We start from the raw sequence: 11,087 nt of genomic DNA on the forward strand, positions 1-11,087 counted from the left end.
TAAAAACATCATTTAATGATAAATTTAATTTCTTTTGTTTCAGCAATACGAGTAAAAGTAAAACACATTCAACGTTAAAATCCTGATCCTGCTCATCGTTTAAACTTCTGAATTGCTAATAATGTTACTAACTTTGAATAATTATTTTTAAATTACAGCAACAGAGACTGAGCAGTATTAAAAAACAAATAAATAAATAAACATTCTTCAAGATCCAGATTCTTTTATAAAATATAATTTTTACATTTCTCATAAAACACTAATTAAAATGTGCAGTTTAAAAATGTAATATCAATCAAGAAATAAGTAAGTGATAAACAGAATGAATCGGTGTGTGTATGACTTATTTATTCTAATGAATATTGACACTAACTAAAAATAATTTGTATTTTAAAGTTTGTTTTGAATCGCTGTGCCCATGCACAGTGCAGCAACAGCTATAAAACAACATTAAAATATTTATTATATTGACATTGATTTTTTGAATGCTCCTAATTTCAGTATAAGTCAGTAATCGGTACTATGTTTGAAGTTAAAGATTGACAGCTTTTATTTTGAAGTTAAAAGACCTTTTTTTCATTAATGGTGTAAGTTTTATTATTCTTTATGAATTCTAGTAAAGGAAAACACTTTTTAATAAAGATTGTCATCATTTTACCGATAGTAATATTTTTTATGCTTCTGTAGTATTTTTATATTCTACATTAGTTTGTATTATAAAAATCAACAGTAATTTTTATTGGTATAATGTAAAGAACATTTTTACTGAACTATATATATTCACAGATATAATTTAAATTTACTCTTATTTGAGTTTAGTATCAAAATATTCTCTGATTTCAATAAATTTTAAATTAAAACATTGTTGAAAATAATGTAGCCCCACCACAAATATTTTTAATTATAATAACGTTACCACTCATGTATTATTATTAATGTTATTTAGCGCACACATTAAAACTATTCTTCCAAAATTATTTAAAAGATATAACTGGTCGGTTTGTTGGCATAGTCTGGTTTGTAAATCAGCTGATTCCAGATTCAGTTTACTGTGTATTTCATTTAATTCACCTTTCTAATTAAAGTGCATATTTAATTGAAAATGTGTAATAGAAAAATGATTTTCAACAATTTATTATGAAATATAAAACCTGATTTTATTTAAATGAGCTGCAAACTGTTTTTAACATTATATAAACTAAAATTACTAGTACAAGATTGTTCACATATAAAATATAAAAGTTGCCACTTTTATGTTTTATGACAGTACAGATTTCTTAAAAAAATTGTATTTTTGTAGTCGCTAATTAAAAATGTACAAACTCTTCAATTCTGTAAATAAATGTGTTAGGTATCTTCAAAAAGATTTGTTACTTCAGTTTTATGCTAATTTTTAAGAATAGAAATTAATATTTTAACTTAAAAGCGAGTAATTATTTTAATAATATTTTTTTATATTTACACCATGTTAGAAATTATTTTAACAAAACTTTTGTTATAAAACTTCATTAAAAGTATCTTTAATTTTTTATGTTTGTTCATTCACTTTTCAAGTTAAAGAATTTTAAGTTTCAATATTCATTATTATTGATAAAACATATCTTAAGTCCATTTAGATTCCTGCCAAAACTGTAATTTAATATTTTGTTGCAATATTTATTTGTATTTTATAAGATTTGTTAATAATTTGTTTAAAAAAAATTCAAATTTTCTTTTGTAAATAAATTAATCTGTGATTTTTTAAAATTAGTTGTGTCCTGTTTTACTGACACATTTCCTACTTATTTTATTCTTTATTAGCTTTTGATATATATTTATACTTTTTTTTTTACTCTATTTTGTTTATTAAATGTTAATATTGTTCGTATTTTATATATTGTAGATGTGTTAGTAAATAAATTGCCTAAGGCTGTGTTAATTCTTTAACATTTTATATATGTATTTATTATTATTCTTGCATATTTTCCTTGTGCCAATCTTATTTTAGTAATTGTAATTACTTTTCTTTTAAATTATTAAATTAATCTTATTATATTGAAAAGAATTTTGTTTTACACATTCATTACTGCTGTTATATCGTACTTTGTAAATGTCTGCAGAATACTAAGTATCAGATTCACAAAGTAGTTAAGATAATTTTACTATTTGTAGTTGACATCCCTATCCTTGTACCAATCTCCCAAAATTAACATTTCTTAAATATTGGTGGGATTCTATTTTTTTTTTTTATATTTTCAGAAATATCTAGATCTAAATTTTATGAGGTATTAATTGTATTAAAATGATTTCTCTCAAACTATAATACTGAGCGAGTAAAACATTTCATTCATTGACTCAGATGTTTCATCATTTTCTAACATTCTCCGATTCAAAATGTTATTTTTATTTTTGTTAATTTTTTGGTAGATTCATTTAAGGTACATACATGTAGAAGTATAATAGAAATGAAACTAATAGTTAGCACAACACATTTTTATTGCATTGCAGTCATATAAAAGATTTTCCTGTCTTGTACAGAAAAAAAAATCAATTTAAATTATTATAGTACTTGGTTGTTCAGTGTTGTGTAGTATTTATGTATTTATATGTGTATGTATCTGTGGAAACTGTCAAGATATAATGCTTCAGATAAAAAGTTGAGTATATGGTATCAAATAACTTTCAATTATCAGTGTTTGCCTGCTTGAAGGCGTGTATAATTAATCAAATATATAGTTAATAATTACAAATTATATTCAACTTTGGTATAATCCAGTTATTTATTTTAACATTTTTAAATTAAGCACAACACAGTGCATAGTTTATCTATTTATTTACTTCTAGAAAGTGTTTAAAATATTGGCACTTAGAGAAAATGTTTGAAACATTTTGTACTTTTGTAATAATTACTATACATACCTTACTTTTTGTTTACTTTTATTTATGGTTATTATCTTACAAATTTATCAGCTGTTATTAGATACTTATCTGTAATTGTTTAAATTTCAATTGGATAGTTAAAATTTAATACCCTTGTAAAATAGCTGAAAGTAGTTATTGTCCATGTAATTATAAATTTAAAAATGTACTTAAAAATTTTCTTGTAGAACTATTTATTTATGTAGTATATGTGTATGTATCTAGTATGTATTAGTGTCAAACTCCTATTAATTTAGAATAAAATTTTTTTTTATAAATATGTTTATTTCTTTTGTTCAAACAGTTATATTTAATTAAATTAACCGTTTTTCAAAAAAATTGCTTGCCAAGACAGGAAAAGGTAATCTTTGTTAGACTTGACATAATTTGAAATTACTGTTTTAAACATTATCCATTAGTTAATTTCATAAAATTAAGCAGCTTTTAAGTTTGTCAAAAGAAGTCAATGTTACGTTGTTTTTGATAATAATAAAAATATAAATGATAGTTATTTAGTTAAAACAAAGCTGCAAACAAAAATAAGATAAATTAACAAGCTTTGATGATACTATTTTTTTGCGGGTTAAGCCTCAACTGTTGACTAACATATACAAATCCCATGATATAGACTTACAATTGAATTTTTTAACGTCTGTGAAGGAAATTGAGACAAAATTTTGTTCTATATTGTAGAAGAATGTAAATAAATCTTTTTTTTATTTCTGGGCCAAAAAAGATCAGGAACCATCAGGCTCATTTTTGGCTTGATAACTGAAAAAAAATCACTGTTTGGTGTGAATTATGGGCTGGTAGCATTATTGGACCCTTTTTTTTAATGAGCAAGGAGGTGCTGTTATAGTAAATGGTGAACACTATTATGAATTATGACCTTTTGTTTGCAAATTTGGAAAATCTTGATTTGAATGAGGATGGTGCCACAGGTCATAACAGCTGCTGAAACAATTCAGTTATTGTGTCAAAAGTTTGGTGATTCAGTAATTTCATAAAATGGCCACTGTAATTTCAAATATAATAATTTCAGTTGGCCACCAAGATCATGTGATTTGACTATTTTAAACTTTTTTTCTCTGGAAATTATGTTAATGTCACATTATGTTATGTTAAGTCACAAGTCTACAGCAACAAACCATGAACCGATTGATGTCTTGAAAGTAAATATTTGATGCTTTATTAGTAGAATTTAAGCTGATTCAAGTTGCACAATATTTTGTTTTTAGACTTGGCTTTGCCAAGCATAGCTGTGGAGGCTGTATGAATGATTTTGTTTTTCAAACAATGCAATGTTATCAGTTTAAAAAAAAAAGTTTGGTTGATATTATACATACTTTTTGTTTTATTGCAATTTTACTTTTTGCGCTGAAAGTGAATGCATTAGTAATAATCATTAAAAATTATTTTTAAAATGTAGTTTTATTGATCTTTTTTTTTTTAATTTGCAATTACATTTAAAATCATAATGTTTCTTATGTTAAATACAGTGTTGCAGTTAATTTTACCTGAAAGATGTGAATAATTTAAATATTTATTAGCAATTAACTGCAAACATATGCGTATGTGTCAAGATCAGTAGCCTAGATCTGTTTTAAAATTACACAATTTCCAAATTTATAATAAAATTTCCTCGACCCACAATATCACACTATATATCTTGTGTGATTTATTTTTATAGGAGTTTTAAAGTGTATTCCTTACCACTGTAATAACCTTACCATCCTTACCACATGTATAAATATCTCTATTTAAAATATTTTTCCTTTTTTAAAGATGCTAATTTTTGGTATTATATTGGGTTAATCTTTTAATTATTATTTCATCAGTAGAAATATGCTTGTACCTAGCTTTTATAGTTATTTAAACAATTTTTTTCTTGATTTTAATTTGTTGTCGTGGATTGAAATGAATCTGAAGAAGATTGAAATAACTTTTGTGTTAAGATGTGGATCATAACACATCAATGCTATAAATATTTACATTATATCTTCATATTAATAAATGTTATAAATAAAATCATGTAACACACTGCACTGAATGAACAACATACTGTTGACAATATATATTTTACTATGATTACATTCTGAAATATATACCAGAGTAATAAATAAAAACCAATAAACAATAACTTCAGATGGAACCACAGTGCTAAACATCAATGCTGGTGACAAAGATAGTACAAAAAAATTGATGTACATATAAATACATATATTGAATATAAATTTTGCTTGGTTTGTCATTAAAACAATAATATAATTATTATTAATAACTTCATATCCAACCACACATAAACATCATATACTAACAAAACTATTCAGCATTTTCAGGACATCAATTCTTTACTACAAGTCCAATAGTCCAGTCAGTCATTAATTAAAAAGGATCATAACTGGTTGTAAACTGTATTCCTTACAGCCTGATGGTTGTGCAACATGTGGAATGGCTAAAGGGTATGAAATAAGAAAAATGCCAACAGCTCAAGCTGTTTAATAAACCAGTTCTTGTAATCACTGAAGTCAAATATGAGGTGCAGTTTATTAATAATATACAAACAGATTAACGAACACAATCATAGATGTGGTTGTTATTTACTACAAGAAGATTAAATTTGTTGATTTTCAATTTAGTCTTCCTTTACAGCTGTGTACTTATACATTTTTTTTTTTTACCAAAGCTGTTCTACTAAATAAGATGTTTTAGCAAACAAATTTATTATTTAGAACCAAACTGGTTCTAAATCAACTTTTCAACTACCCTAATTACAGAATGTAGTCAGAAAGTTGCTATACCCTTGTTGCTAGTGCAGTAATTAAGTAAACAGAATAAGTTTAACTTATACAAATTTTTGGTTGAGTTAGGTTGTCAACAACTCATGGATGTCACACAGTTGAAATAAAGATGACAGTTATATCAAAATGGCTGGCTTTAAAATGTTTTACAATCCAGAATTCAAGGGTTACTATTACACTTGCAAGTTCTATAAAAATCAATTTAGTTATTTTGAGCCAATCTAAAATGGACTTTCTTCATTAACAATTTAAACTTATCCTTGAATAATTTGAAAGGAAATAATTTGAGTCATTCTTGCTTAGATTTTGAAGAATGTGTGGTACAGTTGTGTTTTAGAATTAACTAGTTTAATCAACATAATTTCAGAAATTTTAACTCATTCATCAGTAAAATTGAAAGAAAGAGGATAACTTTGTTTCTTGAAGATCACAAACTAGACTCGCTAAGTGTAACCAGCTAAAATTTCAGAGATTTACTGTTTAAACAGTGTAATAACACATTGAATTATCAGAGTGTTAGACACAGATTACAATAAAACATGTAAGGTATATATTTTTTGGTTTTATAAAACTGTGCCCAAATTCATTATTATACTTGTTGGTGGCTGTATATTTAAATATTCAGCTTTGATAATTACAAAAGAAAGCTGAGAATGTCTGTCAAAAATGTTAAAATAATTTCTAACCGTTCACAATTTTTGGCCAAAAAAAGCAAGCAAATTGACAACCATTGAAATTAGCTATGCTGAAATTGACGGTTGCCTACTATTTTATTTTCTCCTTATTCAGATAAATTTTAATTTGTTCTTCCTTACACCTTTTAAAGATCAAGTTTTCTGTCTTTGTATTGAACCAGAAATTGTTTTATTTTAATTTACATGCTTGGTATTAAAATAACAGTAAAATCATATACTGCATACATTTTTATACGTTTTACATTGCTCTTGTATATAATTCGAGCACAAGTGCACATGCACATACACATACACACACACACATATCTATACATGTATATATAATATTGCCAAAACCTGTTAAATATTGCACAGTGTTTACATCCTGGTAATGAAAAATAAATAGTTGTACTAGAATATCGATTTATCAAATTAAGTAGCGGTAATTTAGCGAATGACTGTTAAAAAAAAGATATTTTTAATGTAATAATACTAATTAAAAGTATTAATATGATCTCAGTAAAGAGTATAAAACATATTGTATATTTATTTATTTTTACTCATGCAGAAATGGAAAAATTATGATTTTTCTACGTAAGTCAAAAAGGCTTAAAAATGATAACTGTATTGTACTAAAAACTATAATTTTATCCAATTATTTATCTAATCTTACTTTACAATAATGTAAAACATCAAATTAACAGTTAATAAAATATTTTTTTAAATAATACATTTAAAACAATTTGTATAATTTTTTTAAAATTGATATTTTGTTAATATTTTTTTTTTAAATAATACAACATTTTAATTGAATTAATAAATTAATTCTAATTTTACAAAATAAAAAATGCCATGAACTTAACATTCTGTAAAATAGTATAGAATTAAGTAATAAGATTACTGTAATAAATTGAAGGTTCAAAGTATCCAGAAGGAACCTGAAAAACATATCTTTATTTCCTTCTGGTAATTATGAAAAAAAGAGGATAATATCTGTTTTATTATATAAAGAATGTTTGAAGTGAAGTGATGTTTTGGTTTGAAATGAATTATTCAAAACAATTGAATGAATAATATTATAATAATAGAATTAAATTAAAATTAAATAAAGTAATCAATCTATCTATACTATTATATAAAGAGAAAGAGGGTTTTTGTTTGTTCAGGAAAAACAAAAAACTACTCAATCATTCGCACCCAAATTTTTACCCATGTTTCTTGGCATTACTGAGAATGTTCATAGATATATTTCAGCTTGAAAAATCTCTAATATATATATATATATTAATGTAGTAGTGGAGAGTTGCTGGTTATAGCACAAACTTTAATGAATTGAATTTATGAATTGTGAACTGTGAGTATCACTGTGTGAGCTGGGTTTGAACTGAATGATAATCTATACTAAAAACCAATTTCTTGATTTTTGGAATCTGACTTTCAAAGGTTAAATGAATTTTTGAATTTTTTTGAAACCCTGTTATTTCTTTAATTACTTGGTGAAACATGAAGAAATCAACTTGATTTTTGGTGAGTTTAATCTTCATGTCAATAAACCAATTTCTAGATTTTTGGAATTGACCTTGAAAGGGGATGAAGAAAGGTGAAAAAATTTTGAACAATGATTCTAAATTTTCCCAATCCCTACTATAGTAAATAAGATATTACTAGATTTGGAACAAACACTCTTCAAATAAATATTTAAAAACTATTTTCAGGATTTTTTAATTCAGATTTTTTTTAAGGGATGCAAAGGTGTACAGTGCTGTGGCTCAACCAATAGAGCCACTGCCAGCATTATTATATGCATGACTGTCTGTACTTGCCTCTATTTACTTAATTAAAAAACATAAAATATAAAGATTGACCGCTACAGGAAACGCAAGTAACCATATAGCGCAGGTGAAGCTGCGACAGGGAGCTAGTAAAATGTGATATGGAAGAAAAAGCTGCAGAGGTATATGGCATAAAAGTAAAAACACTACAAATAATATCAGATTATGTAGCCAATATGCATTTAATCTATGCATTGAATAATCAGTATAACCTTGCAAACTTAGAGTTGCTTATGTAATATCGATATACTAAATTGAAAACACAGAAAATTTTAAATTACAGACCAGTATCTTTAATATCCAATACTGCAAAGATATTTGAAATAATAATTATGTTAAATTTCTAATTTCACTATGAAAAATATAATTGATGAACATCAATCTGGATTTTTAAAGAATACAGGTACTACAGAAGCATTGAAATACATTACAAATATAATTTATAACTTAGACTTTATATTAATATTAGACTTTATACTTAATATTTTCCTAAAAAGCTAAATAATTATGAAATTAGAGGAACTGCACATAAAGTAAAATAGAGTTGCTTAACCAATAGATAAAAAAAAAAGAGTTAAAATCCTGAACTACAGTGAGTATTGTATTTGAAATACCAGGGTGCCCTAAGACACAATCACTTTGTTTATCTTATATGTAAATGAAATGCCTATTGATTCAGTAATATCTTATGTTGATGATAAAGTTGTAATAGCTAATGGAGTGATGTGGGATGACGTAAAAAAAATTAATGAAATACTTAGTAAGGTTGCAGAGTGGCTTTCTGTTAACAATCTATCTTTAAATATTGACAAAACAGTCTATATAACTTTTGGAAACTATCATTAGTATATATTATAAAGAGGAAGGGGATTATTTTGTTCGGACTCGATCTTTTGCAACTAAATTTTTACTCATGTTTCTTGGCATAACTGAGAAGGTTTTTGGATATATTTCACCTCAAAAAAAAAATTATTTATATATATATATATATATCTGTAGTAGTGGAGGTTTGCTGGTTGAATTATGAACTTTAATGAATTGTGAGTGTCTATGACTATGTAAGTAGAGTTTGAACAGATTGATTATGAACATCTACTATACTTTTTTTTAACCTCCAGGACCACTGTTAGGTATTGCTTCAGAGGATGAGATGAATGATTTGTAGCATGTGTGAAAATGCCATGCCTGACTGGGATTCGAACCTGGGACCTTCGAATGAAAGGCCAAGATGCTACCATTCGTGCCACAGAGGCCGGCTGATTATGAACATCTAAAAACCAATTTCTAGATTTTTGAGTTTCATTACAAGTCTCAAGGATTAAAATTAATTTTTGAATTTTTTAAACTCAGTTGTTTTTTTTTTAATTTCTGTGTAACAAATGAAGAAATCAACTGATTTTTGGTGAGTGTTCTCTTCATGTCTGTTCAGATTTATTTCTCTTTTTTGTCCTCTTCCTTATTGTAAACATCTTCTTCTTTCTTCTCATTTGTTAATGAACTAGCTGGTCTTAATTATTGTTAGAATTATTAGTGGTATGAATTATACTTACTTTTATAATGTGAACAAATTACGTAAAAATGTATATCTGTGCTAGCCAGAATGTTTAATATTCTATAAATTGTGTTAACTAATCTAAATATCATAATTTAATAAAATTTTTAAAATGTAAATTAAAAAGTAAATGAAGGAAATGATTATTAATTGGTTATCCCGCATTACTTAATATATACAGTTTACACAACCAACAAATTACTCAGTGGCTGGAATTATTTACATTTACATTAAGATTTGTATTTACGTTTAAGCTATTTAATTTGTAACCATTTTTTATATTCATTTTGGGTAAATTCATTTTATTCCTAAGAATTTTATCTATTATTCTGGATATAACAGGGGAAAATTTTAAATTGATTAAAGGTTTCATTTGGATGTTTAATTTATACAATTTTTTTTCTTTTTATATAATACATAAAAAGGCAATCTTTGAATGTCATTGAAAACATTACTAACAATTGCAATAAAGAAATGTTTAAACCATCATATAAACTTAACAATAAGCAAAACTAATAATAAAATTAATTTGATGGTGCTTATACAGAAGATTCTTTAAAATTAGGTTTCCTGTACATTATGGAAATTACAAAAATAAAGTTTGTCTAATATGGCACATCATCTAATAAACAATAAACATTCTACTTCTAATATTTCTAAATTTGTTTTAATATCAGAAGTAGAATGTTTATAAAGACTTAATAAAGACATCATAAAATTAAGTATATTTGAAAAAATATTACATATATAAATACAAACAAAATTTTAGTTAGATAAATCAGTGTTTGAGGGAGACTGTCTTATAAAATCTTCAACAGATAGCAGCCCTCATGTAGATTAATATGCAATTTTCATTATTTCAGTATTTTAAAATTTTTTTATGCAATAACAGAAATAATTTAATCATGTCTGAGGATGCAGGATCCCGCTAAAATACTACATGAAAAACTAAGGTAAGATATCTCAGTATTCTATATTAGATGATCTATTTAATAAAATTTAAATATAAAACAGTACAGAGGAATCAAATATTAAATATGATAAAATTGTAGGTATACAATTCTGTAATATATTTTATAATTATAAAAAAAAAGTGTGTGTGCACACACACACACACACACATATATATATATATATATATATATACACACACTCTCTCTGAAACAAGTGGATTGCAACTTCTTTATACCAATGAATTGTTTTGTGTTCGCATGTATAATATGCCAACATTTGATCAGTGTGATCAATGCCACTCATGAGGTTATACATTGAGCAATTGCTAAAAGCTTCTACACTTGCATTCCATATCAGTTTGTGAGTGTTGTCATAA

The 11,087-nt window shown here is 25.5% G+C and overlaps 1 protein-coding gene across 5 annotated transcripts in view; it reads left to right on the forward strand.

The window, feature by feature from the left end:
* Nucleotides 1-3,170, forward strand: part of LOC142322131 (uncharacterized) — a 391,713-nt gene extending 388,543 nt beyond the window's left edge. For all 5 annotated transcript variants that reach the window (XR_012755782.1, XM_075360849.1, XM_075360850.1 and 2 more), the window contains one exon: nucleotides 44-3,170. Coding sequence is in view for 4 of the 5 variants with exons in the window: in XM_075360849.1 (XP_075216964.1) it covers nucleotides 44-86 (43 nt within the window). In the remaining variant the exon portion in view is untranslated. The remainder of the gene's footprint in view (nucleotides 1-43) is intronic.
* Nucleotides 3,171-11,087: the final 7,917 nt, after the last annotated feature.

Source organism: Lycorma delicatula, chromosome 3 (assembly GCF_047948215.1).
Source record: "Lycorma delicatula isolate Av1 chromosome 3, ASM4794821v1, whole genome shotgun sequence".
NCBI lineage: Eukaryota > Metazoa > Arthropoda > Insecta > Hemiptera > Fulgoridae > Lycorma > Lycorma delicatula.